Raw genomic sequence first — 22,184 nt, forward strand, 5'->3', positions numbered from 1 at the left:
ACAACTAGGTAAACAACACATTATCCAACCAGCAGTATGTGGGACAGCTGGCATCATCTCCAGGCCGGAAACTGTGTGCAGCCAAGTGTGGTGACAAACCCACCACAATTTATCCACTTTTACCCCACTTCAGATGAATTAAAACACGAGGGGAGCTCTGACAACAGTTGTTTCTGCTCCTTGATTCCTCACACCTGCATCTCATAATCACATCAGCTCTCCAAGATCTTGTCAGTCATTACCCTGGGCTTCACTCGTCTCTGGAAACGGAGCTGACAAGACGCTGCGATTGTGATGACAAATGGCAGATAGTGGCAGATATGTTAGAGCTTTGTGATTTGGCATCTCCCGCTGATAGACACCGCAGCTCTGCCCACACTGGGCCACAGCAGCCAATGGCAGGACGCATGTAACCCAGATGCCCGTGCGACCAAACCAATGAGAGCGAAGCTGCTTTGTTTCCCTGCCTGCCTCTGCGCCTGTCGCTGAATAGCTCCTGTTTTGTGCGCACATGTGACCACAGAAGGCGCTTACTGGTATTTAAACATCATCGATCGGGTGCTGAAGTGGACAGCTCCCCGTGAAAGATAAACAAGTCAAAACCAAAAACACAATGGCTCCTTTCGCTCCTTGTTGTGGATGCTTTTCTTTTTTGAAACACTGAATGAAGGTGTCTCCAGGTCCACATCATCTCTGAACATTTCTGCGCTTTTTTTTTAAGCTGATGAGGAGAAATCTCACGGCGTTCTCTGCGCAAACGGCACTTAGGCGGATGTTGTGACACCTGTGGCTGATTCCGATTCTCATAAAAGAGGGGAGGCTGGATTGTTTCACTTCCATTCTGCAGGAGAGGGGCTCCGGGGCCGTTTGATCTCTCGTGGAGAACGCGCAAAAGGTAACCTAAAGCCATTTAAGCGACAGACGCATTAATTTCTAAGCCGCTCTATGTGCACTGCTTGCACACAGGAAGAAGCATGGATAGAGAGGAATTTTCTCTGACTAGTGCGCTGAGTGGATTTGTTGAGCGGGGGGTGTGCTCCCGTGGAAACTAAACTGAGGACACTGGCTAAAGCGCCGTCAACAGAAGCTCGCCATTTCTCTCCAAGCTGCTTTTTATCCTTTCTTATTTCACAATTTCTAATTATTTTTCTAACCGGCCATGGGGAAGGAAGAGTGCAAAACAATGCTGGACGCTTTGAACAAAGTGACCGCTTGCTACAGACATTTGGTCATCGCTCTTGGAAGCACCTCGGACTCGCAGAACCTCCGAGAGGAGCTGAAGAGAACCCGCAAAAAGGCCCAGGAGCTGGCCGTGGCCAACAGGACTAAACTGACCGCTTTGCTCAAAGACAAGACCATCAGCAAGGATGACCGGGCCGAGTACGAGCGCCTATGGGTGCTGTTCTCAAGCAGCATGGACCTCCTGGAGGTGGACATGAAAAGGTCCCTGGAGATAGGGCAGGATTTCCCCCTCAAGGTGCCGACGAGACACCTGATCCAGACGGGGATGACCGGCAGCACCACCACGGTGGCGGCCAGGGCCATGAGCGTGCAGAACATGAAATACGAGGCGGACAGCAACATCGACACGGCGGACCTCCGGGACCTGCAGGCCGAGATCTCCCAGGTGAGCCAGATGATGGAGGAGATGGAGATGAAGGTGCAGGTGGCGCCGTGGGCCGTCGAGGCGAAACAGGAGGCGGGAGCCGAGCTCAAGTCCAACATGAGTGTAGGAAATTCCTCCGTGGGTGTCATCTCCATCTGCGAAGAGGAGCCCAAAGAGGAGGAGGGCGGAGGAGGCAGTAACACGGGTTTCGCGTCGATCTGCGCCGTGATTGTATTCTTTGTCATCGTCATAGCCGCTTTGATTCTGGGATATCTGGTCATCAACATGTCCTGAACTGTCCCACCGACAGCCCACCCTGTCGGACACCCTGCCGGGCTGATTGACGGGAGCGTCACCGTGGACGAAAGATCCGGCTGCTCCACTACACAGAGAAAGTTTTGTGGGCTTGAGGGGCTGATTTAAAAAACAAAAATAAACCGTGGACACTCAAAGTAATTAATCTTACACAGATTGTGAATGTATTGGGTGGAGTTGAGGAGTTGCATTAGATAGATATGTACTAGAACAACATAGCAGGTGTGGTTCAGAGAGAATGGAGGCACGGGGAGTATTCTGAAGGGGCCATGTAGGCTATTTTTGAAAAGGAAAAAAAAAATCATAAAATTACGTGACAGTGTCTGGCCATCAGGCTGATATAAACAACACGTAATCCAAGTGGATTAGTGGAAAAGCTCAAGCATAAATGTAGCCTACTGTTAAGTATTCCCCTTGATGTTCTGCGGATTGATGCTTTAGATTTATGATTCTCATCCAGGAGATGTGTTGAGAGGAGAAAAGGGGGAAAACTAGTCAGAAAGTTAGGGTTATGTTGTTTGGAAACTCAGAACTGCAGTTAGGCTAATTTTTGCTCTTGAAACCACACTGGTTGGATGTGATCAAATCCGCACTGTTCTACACCCATGTTAGCACAGTTTTAATACAGCATAATAATCTCCGTAGCCAGACGGTAGTCGGCCTGCATCTTACTTCATTGCATCAAATCACAATGTGCTTCATGAGAGCCTTGGAACCTAAGAGACCTCCACAGTCTTTTAATAATGCACCCGTTCACTGTAAGCCTGTTCATGTTCCTTTTCAAGGTTTTCTTGCAAACAGTGTTGAATGTATACATTGCAACATGTGTATAGAAGGTTTGTACATACAGTCTACTGCTGTGTCAGATAATGTACATACAATCAAGTATATTTATTATAATAAAACTTTGAAACACACTTGAGAAACTGTGCTTTAACTTGGAAAAAAGATAGCTCAGCAGCTGCTTTACAGGCAATGATGGACTTCACGTGTCTTTATGTTTGCTGTGAGGCTTTGGGATATTTCATACCTGACACTGAGATAAACAGATGAGCCAAAAGCTGCAAAGGAAGATGTACATATGTCCAATGCAGAAAGAGGTATTTTAGGTCGAGGATTATTATCTTAGACTTAACCACACAGAGGCTAAAATAGTGTCTGATTCAAAATGGAAAGGAGAGTAAGCCAGTGCTTTAACTCCCTAATGGTTTTAGTTGTAAGAGTCTTTGCAGGTATTCTTGGACTTGTACATATGCTGCTGGATGTCAGATGTCAAAGGTGCAACACTGTTGGCTGTTTGTTCAGGGTGGATATGCGATGGGAAATTTGTACTGGGCCTTGCATGAACACAGTCAAGAAATGAACACAGAATGGTTTAATGTCGGATCATAAAATGTTTTTTAGTTACCTTAATCAGATGCATTGACACCAAAGGCTGGGATCACAGCTACCAACAGTGTTAACCTCTTAAGGGACAGAGATGATGGTTGTTCACACAACATCTGACTGCACTTGGTACTTAGCATTGCAAATCATGCATAATTTCATAAATTAAGGCAGAAAAATCACACAGAAAATTAGCACATTTCCCTCTTTTTATAGGTTTTTATAAAGGTTTTACCAAAAAATAAGAAAGTCAGAGGGCATATATGTTAAATTTGTTTCATATATATCTCCCTTTTGTCTTATGACAATTTTGTGAAGATTTCAAAGGCATATTTGGACAGTCGATATATATATAAGCTATATTTATATGCAAAAATGACAAAAACTCAAAATATAGAAATATTCATCCAAAAATAATATTAGATTTTCAAACTTTTCAAAGAGTGTTTCTTTCCAAAAATTGCATTGATGATTTAATTATGGCAAATTTATTTGGAGGTCTTGCAGCTAAGGATAAAAATTACATTTAAACTGATGTGAAACAGAGATTTACTGCTGGATAACAGAAAAATATGCTTTTCAGTGTAAACGATATTGCTTGTAGTATAAGCAGGATGGTAAAAAGTGACTACAAGGTCTTTCACAAATGCTATAAAGGTGGTCTAAGGATAGATAAACTTCAGTACCACCTGCCTATTATGATGTAGAGCACGGATACAGGATAACATCAACAAGTCCTACTTGTTAACACAATTTTACAAAAAAAAATAACATTGAATTTGTGCTTTGATGTGAAAATCTGTTTAATTGCTTGCAGTTCAACAGTTGCACGTCAAATGAGCTCTAAACTGACTCTAATGATCACCTTCCTCACTCTTGAGGAGGTTCTTGAGTAATTGTAAATGGTAAATAGACCTCTGGCATTTAGAGTCCATTCAGCCTTTTGCAGGCTCAATGCATTCATCTCAAATGATTTAATCACAGCTACCCTCCTCCTCTATGCAGAGACCTGACCCCTCATGGGAGTAATGGATTGCACCCAGCAAAATCCAATTTTTCTTATATCTGAAAAGCTTGTAAGGGTGGACTATTTACATTGCAAATAAAAACAACAATCACTGGGGACATTAAATGGTAATTCACCAGTACATAAATGGCTTTTTCTGTTTACCTCTCTTTTATCTCTTGTTTGGTCTGTCTCTTCTCTGTCTCAAGGTTGGAACCCTGTGGAGAAACATTAATAGAAGATAGTAACAAAAAAAAAAAGAGAAAGAAATGCAAGACAGGTCAGCTCCTAAAAGCACCCAGACCACAGAGCTGAGAGCATTTTTTGTCAGGACTTTGATGCATGAAAATCAGTGGGCCTGCTATGCTCACATCCGATTCACAGTAGGCTTTCTGACATCTTGTTTATCCCTGTTGTCATTTCACAGAGGCACTAAGCTCCGCTAACAGTGAGTCATGAACCTCGAATCTCTTGAAATTCATGACAGACTTACATTGTCATCCAGAGATCCAGAAATATAACACTGATTAATTAAACATGGAGAAGAAAGGGGGGAGATTTAAATAGGGGACGAGATACAGCCTCCTCGAATGTTGTACTTTAAAAGTCGTCTCACATGCTTCAAGAGAAAAGAGGAATGTTCCTGCAACATGGAACTTTGAGACTGTTTCCAGCATCCTCAAATGATTATTTTTTTTTTTTTTGCATTCTCTGTTATGCAAGCTGCTCCTCAAAATAGCCACAGCATCAAAGTTTTAGAGTGCTTCACTAGGTATAAACATTGACCCATTACAGGTGAATAAATCGGCCTTCTCTGCAGTTATTTGAGGGCATTTTATTTCAACTTATGCATGACAGAGCCATTTATACACTTCACTCCCTCACTTGGAAACAAATACACTAAGTAGACTGGTTGACAGAGAAGCGAGCTCCACACTTGGCAGACAGACCACTGCATCATCGCTTCATCTGGACTTACATGGTGGGTTTCCAAGGCTGTGCTGGTTGCCATAGAAACCTTCAACAGACTCTGCAAACGGCACAGAAGGTTGAGCGGCACTATTTCAACTCTCCCCCTTTCCGCCACCGACATCCTACACACAAGGCACTGTGAAGCAGATGGAGATGAGGTGCAAGGACAGACGAGGGCTAAAGAGGAAACAAAACTTCTGCAGTTTTTATTGCACTGACAGATAAAATATGTCAGAAAGATGAAAGTCAAGATTGAGAGGAGCTGACCTGTCATGGCGTGTCTCGTCATTTTAGCAGCAAATGTTTCAGTCAAATCAGAGTGACTTACGGGTAGCTCTTCTAAAACAGGCAACAACATTATGATAAACATTATTTTGATGTAGAGAAGAAGACATCTGAAATGCAATAGATTTAATCACTACAACACGTATAGATCTCTGTATAACTTATGGATGCTGTTTATTCAACTGTCATCCTGATTCAGCCTCTCCCTGCTAGTTTTGCTCATCTCAGCAGTCCACTGGTCCGTTATGTCCAAAGTGCACTTAGTGTTTCTGTGAGAGCTGATCCCAACAAAGATGGACAATTCCACCCAGAAATTGTGATCTTTAAATACACATTCTATCCTGACTCTTTAAAAAAAATGTCTACGCTGTTTTACCCATAAACTTTTTGGAAACCAACTGTCTACTTCTGAAGAGGATATTTCCAGTGCATTACATCAACTGAGCTGTTCACCTGAAGTGGCCAGACTGACAATCTATAGTGGTATCATTGTTTATACAATTGCCTTTTAGAGTCCGAATTAGAGGAAATAGAGGATGTTTTTTTCAGCACTCCTTTGATTCATTATTCTCCCTAATTCAGTTCACTATCACAAACCATCATAAGATGTAGCATACATCACCTAACAGCAGGTTGAGATAGCATCAGTGAAAAGTTCAGATTAATAATAAATAAACTGATCTGTTTAATAATGAACTCATTTAGAAATGGCAGACAGAGGGTACAACCCATTTGACAGAGATTATGTCTTAAGAGCCACTAATTTGCCATGACACTGCAGTGAGCAGGGATGACACCCAGGGGAGAAACGGTGGAAGCCCTGCGGAGCCTCCACCACTGACATGTATTCCTACAGAGGGTGATCACCAAAACACACACTCTGACACACAGTCATGTTTCCATCTCTTCAGGCGAGATTACATTCATGCTTACTTAACCAAGCCCAAAAGCCAAATTGAAAGATTTACGTTATTTTTGTGCTCCATAAAAGAAGCGGGTCCTAATATTGTGGCTGTGTAAGCAGCTTTATATCCCCACAACATAAGTAATTTCAGTGGACGCTCACACATTACCTATTAGCCGCAGGTGTTGTCTCAAAATACCTTTGATATATTTGGTAGACAGCCTGTTTCTGTGGTTACAAGCTAAATCTGGCCAAAAAAGTGGTTACATAATTATTTTCTTTGCAGTGTGGCGGAAACTAACATTTTCAGATTAAGTCACACCAAGAAGCTCTTGAAAAGAATCATTTAAAAAAATGTGTATTTATTTTCAAGTCACATTTCATTTCATGGGGGGATGAGGGGTGTTGATTAAAAACTAAGAGTTCTGACACAATATACAATAACAAAAAAGTCACATTTCATTGATATACAGTATTTGTTGTAAACAATCTATTTTGTATAATGAATAAAACACAGCAGTTTACATATATACGGTAATAATAAATTTTGACTGAATCCCTTTAAGTCTGATGACTCTCTTAAAGTGACCTTACCTTGTGTGCACTGCATATGGAAATTAATATCTGTGTACCTATGAATACCGAAGAAACCAAAAGTCCTTGGTACAATAAGGCCATCAATAATCACTTCAGATTTGTCAATTATAAGATTGTTACAAAGAACAAGCGAGCCAATCAGTGTTAGAATAGACATCTCAGGACAGACCAGGGGCATTTCCCCAAGAAAACTGATCAATCAAAAAACTATTTGAGGCAAACGCAAGTCATACATTAAATAAAATTGGTAAATAACACAAATATTAAAATAAAGTTGTCTGTATTTCTGTGTATATATATATATATATATATACCGATCAGCCACAACATTATGACCACTGAGAGGTGAAGTGAATAACATTGATCATTGTTTTAATCTAATGTTCTGCTGAGAAACCTTGAGTCCTGACATTCATGTGGATATCTGACATGTACCACCCACCTAAACATTGCATGTCAAGCAACCTCCCACCCCTAATGGCACCAGCAGACCTTGATGCCAGTTGCCACCCTCAGCAGGACAATGCTCCTCGACACACCGCAAAAACTGCTCAGGAGTGACCCAGGAAACACAACGGACCTGAAGTGTTCACCCGGGTTCCACACTCCCCATATCTAAATCTTATTGTGGGATGTACCAAGATAAGCCTAATTTAGGTAGGTTCCACCCTGCAACCCACAGAATTCACTGTCACCATGCCGGTGCCACAGGACATCTCCAGAGGTCTTGAGTCCATGCTGCCCCATGTGGTCAGAGGAGTTTTAGCATCATAAAGGGGACCAACACAATATTAGCCAGGTGGTCATAATGTTATGCCAGATTTATGTGTACATATACTGTGTGTGTGTGTGTGTGTGTATATATATATATATATATATATATATATATATATATATATATATATATATATATATATATATATATGTAAGGCAGATCAAAGCTGACTTTTTGAGTCATGTGTATGTGCCAAGACAACAGGTAGCAGGTGGTTGTACTTGGGCGTGATGGTGATCTGTATAGTTGTAGTGTACGGATCTGACATCACCATACGGTGCAGTGCAGAATTGTCCTGAGGCTCCTTCTGCTGAGAGTCGGTGCTCTTATCAACCTCAGGCTCCTCTGAAGAGTCCAATGGGTAACGTTGGTCACCTGAAATGAGTAGAGAGCCCCAGTAAGACAGAAAAAAATAGCAGAAAGAGATGGGGGAAAAAAAGCCAGCAGTTAGTCTATCAAAAGCATTAAGTTCCACAAAGTTTCATCAGTAACCTTATGAGCTAGAAAATGAGTTGGCACTGTAGTTTAAAGTGATCATTAGTTGAATAAGGGTAAGTAGTGCACTTGGTGTGCTAGTCAGTATTTAGAGCATCAGGAGGTTTGTGTGTGGGACTGACTCAAAATACAATGTGAAATCGCCAATAGGAAAACAGAAAATCATGTTGCGCTTATTCATCACAATGCTAAGATGCATTAAAGATACAATTTAATAAATGAGACATCAATGAGACATCTATCACAGCAAACTTTAAAAAGGATTAGATGAGATACGTTCTCCAATCAGCACCTGGTAGCAGTGATATGGAGTGTTCATCTTCAAAGACAATAACAGGCATCCACTTTTCGCAGCCCTCTGTGGCTCGCTGGAGGGCAAAACTGTGGAGGTCATTCAGCAAAGGGCAGCGGCACATGCGGCTGAGTTCATAGAACTGTGGAGGTGGGATCCACAACTCTTGTGCCTGGAAGCTCTGCAGCACCTCTGAGGGTGTGGACCACTGAAACACACAGTGAGGTGGTCTTTAAATCTGGTGAAAATCAAGTTTTTAACTTTGTTAACATGTCTATATAGTGTGTTTTTTATATCCTGAAATATGTCATCGGTGACACAGCTGAGCGTTTCCACCTTGAAGCTTCAGTGTAGTGATGACAGTCTAAAAACCATGGATTCAGAGAGCCAGTTTCATATATAACAAATCAAAAAACTAATCCTGCCAACTTGTAATGTGGGGCTTTCTGAATCATTACTCTTTCTCAGAATTAAAACATGTTACTGCTTGAACACTAAGGACCATCTGCAAAGATTACTGAATCACTTTCCCTCTGCAGCGAAGAACTCTAGTCTTACAATAAACATTAAGAAAACAGAAGTCATGTATTAACTACCTCCATGCCAGCAGGGTACTGTATTGTAAGATGAAACACAGTGATGCCTATATATATCTCAGGAGCGTCCTTTCTGAGGATGTGCAATTACACTGTGAGATCTCATATTGTATTTCCAAGGAAGTGCCTCCTTCAGGCGGCTGTACACTCAGGTATGGAACAGCCATGACAACACTTTATCAAGCAAGATGGTTGTCTGCCAAGTTGTCGTCATCAACACCTTACTTTATGGCTCAGAAAGCTGGACCACATACGCTTGGCATATCAAACAGCTACAGTCCCTTTCACTAACATTGCTTGCGCAAAGTCCTACATGTAACCTGACAAGACAGTAACAAACCTAGACATCCTCTTTAAATCAGGCTGCTCCTCGAAAGAGGGTATGATCAAAAACTGGCAGATATAGTAGGCAGGCCAGTTGGTAAGAATTAATGACAACAGGTTACCCAAACAACTGTTCTATGGCAAGCTTCTAGAAGGTCAGCGATGGATTGGAAGACCGAGAAAAGGGTTAAAAGACTGTTTGAAAGCATCACTTAAACATTGTGGAATTCACCTTGAAACTTGGGAATCTATAGCACATGAACGTCTTCTATGGCTTAGGAGTATCTATGGTGGCATCAAACAATTTGAAGCAGAACGCTCTAATTGCATCACTCAGAAAAGGCTCCACAAAAAGGATCATTTAAATGCAGCTCCAACAGGGTTAGTGTATCATCTCTGTGCAAGACCATGTGCAAGCAAGGCCAGGTTTGTTGCACACCTCCACCTCTGTCTCCCGGGCTATATGAATTATAAACCATCTTCATCACAAGCAATGCGACTTCCATGAATCTTTCTCAGAATAAAATGTGTCCCTGTTCGAACATGTATGGCTCAATTACGCCAATATTACAACTCGCCACTGAGTACCGTAGAGTAGTTTTACAGTGTTTGAACGGTGAGCTGGTGTGCTGGTGCTGCAGCGAGTGTCGAGGGGTGGGTGGGGAGAGAGAAGCGCAGAGTTACTTCTGAGCCATTTTAAAGCATGAAGGAATTACTTCCCTGAAGAAATCTAAATATGTGACTCTCTTAGGGGTTTTTAGGGGTTTAATCGACTACTAGAGAACAGAAAGGACACCAGCCAGAGCTACTGTTTTTCTAATAACTTTAAGTGGTAGGTAATAACTTCTTAAATTGTTTACTTTTCTGCTTCCCCTCCCCCCAGCAGCAGGAAAACCACATTTGAATTCGATAACTCAGTGTTCCTTGATAAGCACTTCTTGGTGATTTAGTCACTTTGTTAGAGGTTTTTACATTTGCTCTCTGAATGCTCTGTGATTTGATTTGTGTGGTTACCTGAAAGCGCACAATTTCATTTTCATCTTGAAGTGTGTGGGGGATGTCCTGCAGACAGCAGATGAAGAAAGCCGTGTCAAACCTCTTGGTTCCATATCTTCCTACGGGGGTCAGCCAGTTGCTCCACTCATATAAAGCCCAGATGTTGGGCACCAGCTCCAGCTCCCTGCACATCCTGATGAAGTTGGAGGGGTTTTGGTTCACCAGATCCCTCCATTTACTGAGCTCACTGCTGTCCAGATCGTTTACATTGTGTTGTTGCGTGGCGAAAGCGTCCTCTGAGCTTTTTAACACACTTTTCTCCGCCATTTTTGACACAGCCAGCAGCACTCCGCATTCCTCAAACGTCTCCCTCAAGGCGCAGATCCGGAGGGCGACCTCTCCCGGGACAGGAGAGCCCAGCTTCAGCCGGTCCGTGGCAAAGATGGGAGGTCTGGTCTCCACCGGCTGTCGGACACTCTTTAAACCAAAATTGGGGAACTCAGCGAAAGATTTGAAAATATCCAGCCAATCACTCGAAAAGTCCGAGGAGTCCAACAAGCCGCCGGGAAACACATAGGCGTTGGGCATAAACCCACTTTTGCCGCTTCTTTTAAGCAGCAAAACGTCGTAATCGAAGCGGGACCTGTCCGGCAGGTGTGACCGACCATCGCTGCTGACCTGCGGGGAACCTGCGGAGGCTGCCAGCGGTGTCCGTAACGATAAAGAGTCTGGGCCGAGCCGGTGTCCGGCAGCTAAAATGAGAGTGGCCGCCTCCTTCCAGTGCTTCAGAGCCGTGTTCATGCTGAAACTAACGGGGTGTTTCTTAGTTGTCACTGAAGGTCTCTGAAAGTTTGGCCCCTGGTCACTCACTCAGCTGAGCCGCCATATTTGTTTAGGTGGAAGTGATGCGTCAAAGAGGCGAAGACACACACGCGCTGCTGCCGCCACCTACAGGCCGGAAGACCTGCAAGTGTTTGGCTTTGAATGAGAAGGGTATGTCTGCAGAGCCGGAGGCCGCACGGAGAGGGCCGCACGGAGAGGGCCGCGCGGACAGGGCCGCACGGCCGCACGGCCAGGGCTGTACACTTCCGGTCGTACATTTAGAGCATTTTTTAAAACTTATCACAATAGATGATCGCTAAAGTACACAAGTTACGATTTAAATGCAGAACTTACGGCTTTAAAGGATGATTTCACTCAAAATATACTTAGAATTTAAAAGTTTTTTTCAAGGAATATTCCACTTTCATTTTAGCCCCGGTAAGTTTGTCTACAGAGGCTGCACTTTCAGGACCATAGAGTATTCCACACAAAGTACTACTTCATATCCTACCTAAGATTTTAAAGGTTTGATTCACCCAAATAGCACTTATTATAATATCATGACTGGGTTGCTAAGACTTGTGCTTAGCAACATGAAATTTATACGCCTTTACGCATTGCGTTTCGAGACATGCTTTTATTCTGAAGGAGATGTGCACCGATACACGGAAGGGAAGTATTCTGTGAGTGCTGGGAAATTGTTGGTTATGGTTTGACGGTAAGTTCCGAATACCTGTTCCATGAAGAAGCCTGGAATTAATTCCTTAACAATCTGTATTTGGACAAATTGTGAAATTATCAGGTTAAAAAAAAAAAAAAATGGAATCATGTAAGGGCTTTTGTGGTGTCGAGATCTCAAATAGCACAATCTGAGGTTGGAAAGAGGGAATACACACGGACAGCTCTGGAGGCAGATATATATTTATATTTATTTCATACAATAACATTAAATAAAAATAAAAGTTAAATACACAAACACACAAAGGTAAATTAGCTCTGTGACTCTCTGACATGCATAAATACAAAGGTTTATAAGGTTAAACATGCACAAATAAAAATGTTTATAACATTAAACATGCATAAATATAAATGTTTATAAGGAATAATATAAATTAAAGCTGCAAGCAGCGTTGGACGGGTCCTCGCATCCATGCTCGTCGTCGAATCCACGCACGTCCACCAGGTGGCGCTGCGACCGAGAGTGTACATTGGCCTATGGATGTGATCACGTCCGCACTCTGATGACACATAACATTTCAGGCAGATCGGACCATGTCCAGGCTAGTTATAGAGCTTTTCCTTCTATCCACCAGGTGGCGTTATGACTGTGGCTGTATTTCAGCATGTGAATGTCATCAGGGCTGGACTCTGATCATACATGTAAAGTTTGAGGCAGATTAGAGTATGTTTAGGGCAGTTACACAGCAGTTGATGTGTCATGTCGAAGCATCAAAGTTTGGGAGCCTGCCATGGCCACGCCCTCAGACTTTTGTGGAGCATTTTGATAACTTTTGATCACCCATGCCTGGAGTACATCCTGGCTGAATTTCATATCTGTCGGTGTTACCCTGTTTGAGTTGATAGCTTTTCAAAATGTCTAAAAATGACCCAAAATTGAAGGTTGGTGTTAAATTCTAGAAAGAAGAAGAAGATTAAAGAAAGAAAATACATAAAAAAGAAGCAATTAAATAAATGGGAAAAAGTTAAGACAATTAAACTTTTATAAAGTATGGGGGGAAAAAAGATGTAAGAAATTAAAGAATTGTATTTAATAAATAAACAGGAAATTTGTAAATAAGTGTTGTAGTCTTTTGCAGTTAATTGATGGATAGGCGTAGTGAGAGACAGCCAGACAATGGGGTAGAAATAGGAATGAGAACAACTAATATAGCACAGGGTTGCGAGCGGGAATCAAACCAGGGCCTCAGCGTTGAAGACCAACTACATGTGTCAGTGGCTTAACCCACAGAGCTATATGATCACACATGTTGGCTGTCAGCAAAGGTGTATCAATCCAATAGAAAGTCTAGGGGTAGGGTTCGGGTTACAGAGGAAGGTCCTGACAGTAGCAATGTACCAAAAACATGGATATAAAATTATACATTTTTTCATAATTTAATATTAAGTCACACTAGCCAAAAAATTCTTAGAATAAAGTTGGGGTTTTTCCTTCAGCCGTTGTGGTTGTACTGTACCTTTAGGTTATCTAGATCTACAACGGCTGAAGGAAAAACCACGGATTAATTTCTCAGAATATTCGGCTGCTTAGTATTAACATTAAAAATATTTATGTGTAATATTAATTACCCTATTTTTTTCATTACAACTGTAAGGACCTTCCTCTCCAACCCTAACCCTACCCCTAGACTTTCTATTGGATTAATACACGTTTTCAAGACCAGAACATGTGTGGTCATGTAGCTCTACGGGTTACGCCTGTGATGTTCAGGACTCATTCTTGTATTTTACACTCTCTGATGTTTTCTTTTCTTCATGTCTAGTGTGTGAATCATTTCTGGTTTGTCTCTTCAGTGTCTCATGTGGCCCTGCAGCTTCTCCTCCTCCACCTCCTCCTGAAGCCTTCATCTTCTTCATCATCAGCTGCTCAGTGACTCTGTTGGACGTCTCACCGTGTGGCAGCAGCTCAGGTCAGTGGTGAAGATCCTCTTTATCAGCTCCACACCCACAGACGTAGTGAACGCAGCGTCTGTTGTTGTGCTAATAAGAAGCTGCATCTGAGCAGCAGCAGCTCTGTTCACTCCAGCCTCAGTCACACATGGAGTCAGAGCAACACTCTGTCAGAGCTGATTCCTCAATGTTAGATCTGATTAATCTCTCTCTAGTAACAGGTTATGTACCACAGGCTTTTAAGGTTGCTGTAATCAAACCTTTACTTAAAAAGCCCACTCTAGATCCAGATGTTTTAGCCAACTATAGACCAGTTTCCAACCTCCCATTTCTCTCCAAAATTCTGGAAAGAACAGTTGCAAATCAATTATGTGAACATTTACAAAGGAATAGCTTGTTTGAAGAGTTTCAGTCAGGCTTCAGAGTGCATCATAGCACAGAAACAGCTCTGGTGAAAGTTACTAATGACCTTCTCATAGCGTCAGATAATGGACTGGTCTCTATACTTATTTTATTGGACCTTAGTCCAGCATTCGATACAATCAACCACAAACTTTTATTACAGCGACTAGAACATTCTATTGGCATTAAAGGGACAGCACTGGACTGGTTTAAATCCTACTTATCAGACAGGTTCCAGTTTGTGCATGTCAACAATGACTCTTCTGAGCATACTAGGGTTAATCATGGAGTTCCTCAGGGTTCTGTCTTAGGACCAATACTGTTCACATTATACATGCTTCCCTTAGGCAACATTATTAGGAAGCACTGTATTAATTTCCATTGTTATGCTGACGACACTCAATTGTATTTATCTATGAAGCCAAATGAAACTAATCAGCTAGCTAGACTGCAAGATTGTCTTAAGGACATAAAGACCTGGATGACCTATAATTTCTTACTACTAAATTCAGACAAGACTGAAGTCATTGTATTTGGCCCCAAACATCTTAGAGAATTGCTTTCAAAGCATATAGCTACTCTGGATGGCATTACATTGGCCTCCAGTACTACTGTGAGGAACCTCGGTGTTATCTTTGACCAGGACATGTCCTTTAACTCGCACATAAAACAAATCTGTAGGACTTCCTTTTTCCACCTGAGAAATATTGTGAAAATCAGGAACATCCTGTCTCAGAGTGATGCAGAAAAACTAGTCCATGCATTTGTTACTTCTAGGCTTGACTACTGTAATTCCTTATTATCAGGTTGTCCCAATAGCTCTCTGAAATATCTACAGCTGATCCAAAATGCTGCAGCCAGAGTACTGACGGGAGTTAGCAAGAGAGATCATATTTCTCCTATGCTGGTTTCTCTTCGTTGGCTTCCTGTTAAATCTAGAATAGAATTCAAAATCCTTCTTCTGACATATAAAGCTCTTAACAACCAATCTCCATCATATCTTAAAGACCTGATAGTACCATATTATCCTAGCAGAACTCTTCGCTCTCAGACTGCAGGCTTACTTGTTGTTCCTAGAATCTCTAAAAGTAGAATGTGAGGCAGAGCCTTCAGTTATCAGGCGCCTCTCCTGTGGAACCAGCTCCCAGTTTGGGTTCGGGAGGCGGACACCCTCTCTATTTTTAAGACCAGGCTTAAAACCTTCCTTTTCGACAAAGCTTATAGTTAGGGCTGACTGGGGGACCCTGACGGGGTGAGCTGGTGTTTTCATTTGCACAACTGACTTCCCCTCTTGACGTCCCTTAGTTCTGCCCCTAGTTATGCTGCTATAGGCCTAGACTGCTGGGGAACCTCTCTTGATGCACTGAGCCCTTCTCTAACTACCTATGTATTTACTACATATACCATTATTGCATTACATTCACTCTGTTTCTTTCTGTGTCCTTTCTCCGAGTGTCCCTGGTCCCAGAGCTGGATGCTGGATGCTGGATGCTTCAGATGTGTGGCTGTGTTTTATGGTCCTTGTGTCCCACCCCCCCACCTCTCTATCTCTACCCCTCTATCTCTACCTCTACCCCTCTATCTCTACCTTTCTACCTCTTCTGTCCCTCTCAACCCGCCCGGCCAGCAGGCAGATGGGTCCCCCCACATTAGAGCCGGGTTCTGCTCGAGGTTTTTTTCCCTGTTAAAAGGGTGTTTTCCTTACCACTGTCGCCTTTTGGCTTGCTCTGGGGGTCAGGCATATGGGTTCTGTAAAGCGTCTCGAGACAATTTGACTGTAATTGGCACTATATAAATAAAATTGAATTGAAAATTGAATTGAACTGAGAGCTCTCAGCAGTTTTCTACCCATTTAAGAACAGGACAAACCGAACAAGCTGTTGTATCGATTTGTCCACGATTTCCTCTCATGTGTCCATTTTAAGGAGTTTGCAGTCAACCAAGGCCGACTCAGAATCACTCCCACCGGGAAGATCTGTGAAGGAAGGTCCACCCGGCTGGTCCAGAAGCTCCGGTCCAGCAGAGCAGCGTCAGGATGGAGACGTAACCGGGTGAGTTAGCTAGAGAGGCGACACATTCACATAGAAAATCCAACAATTCCTTCTGTTTTTACAGTTTGTGACTCTGGTAAATGGTGTCATTTTTCAAAGCTGGTGGGTTTTGGGCTTCACAGATTGAACCTAAATGCTTTTCTTAAACAAACTGCTGAGCTGCTGCACAGTGAAATGTTTGAGTGGAGCTCAGGATGAAAGCATCAGAGCTGTTTTACATGTTTTTATGTTCAGCTAATATCATTTCCTCTGGACAATGTTTGTGGTGTTAGAAGTGGACGTTTGTAGGGAGTTTTCAGTTGTAATACTTAAATGCATAAATATTTGCAGTGGTGGTTTCACTGCAAGCATCTACTGATGTCACCAGTGAAGTAAATAAAAACAGCATTTGTTGAACTTTACGCCTCTCAGTGACTGCAGTTAGTTTAGCTGAATCAATGCAAAGATATTTCTATTTTTCTACATGACAGGAATGTCAGTGAAATCCAAATGCTAAGAATAAACAAGTGATCTGCCTGGTCACAGATCCCACTTTAATCCAAAATAAAGACTTTGCAAGGAAATGAACTTGAAATATGAGCCACCAGTAAAAGTTGTGATCAGACAGAAGGGCCTGTATTTTATCTTTGGAGAAGTTTAACATGTAAGTTTGTGCAGCTGATCAGTGGTGAGGCCTGTTGATGACTGGAGATGTGTGTGGACACTTAGACGAAGCAGCAAATGTGTTGAAAATGAGTTGTCTTCTCAGAGTCTTGAAGATGTTTTGTCAGAGCTAAGAAAGAAGTAAGAGATCCTGCAGGTGATTGTTGAGTGGTGTTGAGGAATTTGAATGTAGAGGAATAGCAAAGAGATTTTGAAGATATTTAAGCCATAAGTTGTATTTTATTTGTTTGCTGTTCTCTCCCATTTGTAGTGAAGAGAAGTGATTTGACATGAAGAATGTGATTTGTGTGGCTTTGAAATTGTGTTAAAATGTAAAAATGAGTGATGAGGAGAAGAGTGTGACTTTTTAGTATTGTGTTTTTTAGCGTGTTCTTTAAAAGTTGTAGGTAGATTATGTTCTTTTTTTTAATTTGGGGATTGTTTTTTTTTCCTTTCAGTGTTGATGTCACCGCCTTGACGAATAGAAGAATAGCCTGTATTTGGGTATGTAGGACTGGTAGTCCAGAGGTAGTGGTTTGGAACCTGGAGAGTGCAGGTTCGATCCCCCACTCTGCTCAAGCTTTTTTTTTTTACATTTGGGCAAAATTTGCCAAAAATCTGCCTTCGTGCCTTCGTGCCTTCGTGCCTTCGTGCCTTCGTGCCTTCGTGCCTTCGTGCCTTCGTGCCTTCGTGCCTTCGTGCCTTCGTGCCTTCGTGCCTTCGTGCCTTCGTGCCTTCGTGCCTTCGTGCCTTCGTGCCTTCGTGCCTTCGTGCCTTCGTGCCTTCGTGCCTTCGTGCCTTCGTGCCTTCGTGCCTTCGTGCCTTCGTGCCTTCGTGCCTTCGTGCCTTCGTGCCTTCGTGCCTTCGTGCCTTCGTGCCTTCGTGCCTTCGTGCCTTCGTGCCTTCGTGCCTTCGTGCCTTCGTGCCTTCGTGCCTTCGTGCCTTCGTGCCTTCGTGCCTTCGTGCCTTCGTGCCTTCGTGCCTTCGTGCCTTCGTGCCTTCGTGCCTTCGTGCCTTCGTGCCTTCGTGCCTTCGTGCCTTCGTGCCTTCGTGCCTTCGTGCCTTCGTGCCTTCGTGCCTTCGTGCCTTCGTGCCTTCGTGCCTTGCTTATGGGTAAATCTCCTTGTTTTCCTTTTCTCCAGGATCCAGTCCAGTGACACTCCACTCCACTCCACTATCATCCTCAACAAGGTTCCCAGCGGGGATTCGAACCATGACCATCCACATGACAGACACACACCCTCTGTGTGAGCTATCTGTCACACAAGGTCCCTGGTGGAGTTTGTTGTAATGATGGTTGCAAGAGGTTGTCATGCAGCCAAAGTGTAAAAAGAGCCTTGAGCTGGATTCAAACCAAGGACCTCCTGGATGAGAGGCAGATAACTTACCACTGCACTATCCTTCCTACTGGGTGTAGCTGTTACTTTTCGTAAATGATGGTACACAAAAGTATTAAGGAAGTGAAGATAATAAAGGTACTAAGGTACCGGGGAGGCAAAAAACTTACCTCTACACCACCTGTCCTACAAGATGTTGCTCTAACTTTGCTTAAATGATGCTATCAATTAGTACTGGCGCAACCAAACGACAAATAAAAGGTGTGAGTGGAGATCTGAATCATGTGAGGTTTGTTTCTGAGACTGAATACACCTGATCTCATCTGATCTGCAAAGCTAAGCAGGGTTGGGCCTGGTTAGTATTTGGATGGGAGACTACCTGGGAATACCACGTGCTGTAAGCTTTTTACTTCTCCTCACAACCTGAACAACACACTGCTAGCGACAGCTATCAACTAAAACCTCTTGGTTTCTTTATTATACACTCTATGAGGTGGATAAGCTGCAGGTCATGCTGATTTATTGCTGCTTCTGGTTGGAGCCAAAGAACAAAGGCTTCACCTGTTGGAGCAGCTGATGTCCTGCAGCCTCTTCACCACAGAAAGCCTCTGACAGCTTCAATTCTTTACACTCTGACTGCAAGACACCAGTCACATAGGAACATTTACATGTATGGAACAAAGAGCTGAGCTGACACTCAACATATGTTTGAGCATTTATTGATAAAGACATTCAAACATGTCTAGAGATAGAACACCAACGCACGGTGTAAGAAAGGTCAGAACAGACTTCACCTGCTCAGGAAACTGAGGTCCTTCGGGGTGCAGGGAGCAATTCTGAGGACCTTTTATGGTTGTGTGGTGGTATCAGCCATCCTGTATGGACTGGTCTGCTGGAGCAGCAGCATCACGGCTGCAGACAGGAAGAGACTAAAGAAACTGGTTAAGAAAGCAAGCTCTGTCCTGGGCTGGTGGTAGACAGGAGGATGATGACAAAGCTGTTGTCTATCATGGAGGACATCTCCCACCCCCTGCAGGAAACAGGACCATCACCGGCAGCTCCTTCAGGGACAGACTGCTTCACCCACGATGTTTGAAGGAGGTCCTTCCTTCCTGCAGCAGTCAGACTGTGTTCAATCAAGCCTGCTCCCAGTAGTTCAGATCACCCATGAAGTAACTGCAATAAAATGTAAATAAGTCAATATGTGCAATTTCACAGGGTTTTTTTTTTTACAAGCATTTCTATTTCTTCTCTAAGGAGAAAGCATCTATTTATATCTGTGCACTGAGTGCTGCTTTTTTTTTTTTTTTTTTTTACTTTTTTTCCTATCTGCTACTGCCACACTGAAAATTTCCCCACTGCAGGATCTACCTATCCATCCATCTATCTATGGTCCATCTACCTCCCTACCTATCTATCCATCCATCCATCCATCCATCCATCCATCTATCCATCCATCCATCCATCCATCCATCCATCTCTCTCACAGGTGTGGGGGTTGATTCACCTGTTCTCAATCACCTTAATCCACGAAGGCCCGGTTCTTCATTCTTCCGCTCTCTGCCAGACCACAGACTTTGAAACCAGAACCTTTCTCCTACAATTAGTCTGGTTTCCCCTTTTTGTTTTCACCTTGGTTTAGTTATCCTTTCTGTGTTGGTTTTAGTTTCATTCGTTAAATAAACTCCTTGTAATCTTTGACCTGTGTCTGCAGATGTCCTGTGACACCAATGATCCCATCTGATATTTAGCATGTTTTCAATTATTGGTCCCATTTCTTTTAAAAAAAAAAAAAAAAAAAAAAAGCCCCCTGAAATCTGATCAGATAAATGAATGTGAAACTACTTTGGGTCTGCTGCAGCTGCCTCCCTCTGATCTTTGTCCTGCCCACAGCACAATCTGATCAGTGAAACACTGAAGGACAACTTCAGCATGTAAAACATAAATAAGCAAAGGCTGCAACTCGTGATTATTTTAATTTTAACTTAACTTTATGTGCTGTTCAAAAACTTTATTTTTTCTGCAAATGTGTAGTGATTCCAAATCTTGGTTACTGATCTCCTTGATTACAAAAAAAATCTGTATCGACCCGGAAAAAAAACAAACATGTCAGGCACCCTATGATGTTAACTGTTTGCCTGAATGTTTTTGTTTAAAATCCTCAGTAATAACCTTTGACTGGTTGCTCTTAACCCTGTAAAACTCACTGCTGCAAAAATACAACATCAGCTTATTTTTTAATTACTATTTTCTATTATATATATCTGAAATAAACCCTAATCTGTGGGTCTGACAGCAGCGTGAGGTCAAAGAAGCTGCCATCAGCTGCTGCACTTCTGTCCGTCCAGCAGATGGAGCCATGGAGCTGCAGTGAAGTGAAGAGCAGCACAAGGCAACCACCACTTCCATCCACTGACGCATTCAATTTGACTGACGCTAATGTTTTATTGACTTCCAACCACTAAACCAATATGATCACTGATGCACTGAGCTGAAGAAGTAATGTTACATTTCAAACATAACTGTGGAAATAACCGAAACTTCTTCCTTAGGAAAGGAGAAAGTATAAGAGTATAAAGGCAGTGCAAGAATAAATAAGAAAAAAACGGTGCAAAAATTGCCCATAGCATTATATACAGATGACTTTATTCTTAAAAAAAAAAACAACAAAAATGTAGAAGACTATATACAGAGGATCAGGTTTCAGGTATAGATAGATCGACAGATGAATCCTTACTGTGAAAATATTTAAAGACATTGAACATTGTGCAATATAAGGTCAGTCAGCAGCCTCAGTTCATGCACCAAGAAAACTTTTATGCATTTTTTAAAAATAAATTTTCTCCATTTACAAGGCAGGGAGATAACCGAAACTTCTTCCTTAATAGTTCCTGTTTAGTTTGTATGCTGTGGTGTCAGGATTACTACACGTGGAAATGAATATCAAATTAAAATCATTTCCATATCTTGACAAGTTGTTGCGATCAAAAACTAAACTAAAGCTGCAAGCAGCGTTGGACGGGTCCTCGCATCCTTGCTGGTCGGCGAATCCACGCACATCCGCCAGGTGGCGCTGCGACCGAGAGTGTATGTCGGCCTATGGATGCGATGAGGGCTGGACTCTGATCACACGTGCAAAATTTCAGGCAGATTGGAGCATATTCAGGCTACTTCTAGAGCTTTTCCTGTCCATCCACCAGGTGGCGCTGCGACCGAGAGTGTATATTGGCCTATGGATGTGATCAGGGTCAGACTCTGATCACACGTAAAATTTCAGGCAGATCGGACCATGTCCAGGCTAGTTATAGATCATTTCCTTCCAACCACCAGGTGGCGCTGCGACCGAGAGTTTAGGTCAGCCTATGGATGTGATCAGGACTGGACTCTGATCACACCTGTAAAGTTTGAGGCAGATTGGAGCATGTTTAGGGCAGTTACACAGCAGTTGATGTTTCATGGCGAAGCATCAAAATTCACGAGGCCGCCATGGCCACGCCCTCAGACTTAAGGTGAGCATTTTGATAACTTTTGATCACCCATGCCTGGACTACATCCTGGCCGAATTTCAGCTCTCTCGGTGTTACCCTATGTGAGTTTATAGCTTTTGAAAATGTACAAAAATGACCCAAAATCGTCAAAACGTATGACATATAATTCAAAATGGCCGACTTCCTGTTGGGTTTTGGGCATGGCTGTCAATTACATTTTGGTGTGTCTTGACGAGTTACATAAGCCTACCAAGTTTCATAATTC

The 22,184-nt window shown here is 42.6% G+C and overlaps 2 protein-coding genes and 1 long non-coding RNA gene across 5 annotated transcripts; 2 read left to right on the forward strand and 1 right to left on the reverse strand.

Moving 5' to 3' along the window:
• Positions 1-506: 506 nt before the first annotated feature.
• si:ch73-167i17.6 (regulator of G-protein signaling 9-binding protein) lies at positions 507-2,838 on the forward strand. The gene has a single exon (XM_023298074.3). The coding sequence runs from the start codon at positions 1,160-1,162 to the stop codon at positions 1,898-1,900; it is 741 nt and encodes a 246-aa protein (XP_023153842.1). The 5' UTR covers positions 507-1,159; the 3' UTR covers positions 1,901-2,838.
• Positions 2,839-7,977: 5,139 nt separating this feature from the next.
• Positions 7,978-11,350, reverse strand: nudt19 (nudix (nucleoside diphosphate linked moiety X)-type motif 19). Its single transcript, XM_023298070.3, has 3 exons — positions 10,568-11,350; positions 8,634-8,841; positions 7,978-8,221 (listed from the first exon to the last, which is right to left on the reverse strand). Exons 1-3 carry the CDS (start codon positions 11,348-11,350, stop codon positions 8,007-8,009), a joined length of 1,206 nt encoding a protein of 401 aa, XP_023153838.1. The 3' UTR covers positions 7,978-8,006.
• Positions 11,351-11,409: 59 nt separating this feature from the next.
• Positions 11,410-20,132, forward strand: LOC129349307 (uncharacterized). Of its 3 annotated transcripts, XR_008602268.1 has the most exons (5): positions 11,410-11,542; positions 13,904-14,019; positions 16,327-16,452; positions 17,553-17,598; positions 18,237-20,132. It is a non-coding gene; the product is annotated as an uncharacterized LOC129349307 (long non-coding RNA). The 3 variants fall into 3 exon arrangements; XR_008602266.1 differs by lacking the exon at positions 11,410-11,542 and having other exon boundaries at positions 13,408-14,019; XR_008602267.1 differs by lacking the exons at positions 11,410-11,542; positions 17,553-17,598 and having other exon boundaries at positions 13,408-14,019.
• Positions 20,133-22,184: the final 2,052 nt, after the last annotated feature.

Source organism: Amphiprion ocellaris, chromosome 1, assembly GCF_022539595.1.
Source record: "Amphiprion ocellaris isolate individual 3 ecotype Okinawa chromosome 1, ASM2253959v1, whole genome shotgun sequence".
Lineage (NCBI taxonomy): Eukaryota > Metazoa > Chordata > Actinopteri > Pomacentridae > Amphiprion > Amphiprion ocellaris.

Bases quoted from the DNA above. Each gene is read 5' to 3' on its own strand.
- si:ch73-167i17.6 (XM_023298074.3), top strand. From the start codon at position 1,160: ATGGGGAAGGAAGAGTGCAAAACAATGCTGGACGCTTTGAACAAAGTG.
- nudt19 (XM_023298070.3), bottom strand. From the start codon at position 11,350: ATGAACACGGCTCTGAAGCACTGGAAGGAGGCGGCCACTCTCATTTTA. The intron at 8,842-10,567 runs GTAACCACACAA...TGTGTGTTTCAG, and splicing joins ATGAAATTGTGCGCTTTCAG to TGGTCCACACCCTCAGAGGT. The intron at 8,222-8,633 runs GTGCTGATTGGA...TACTCATTTCAG, and splicing joins CTCCATATCACTGCTACCAG to GTGACCAACGTTACCCATTG.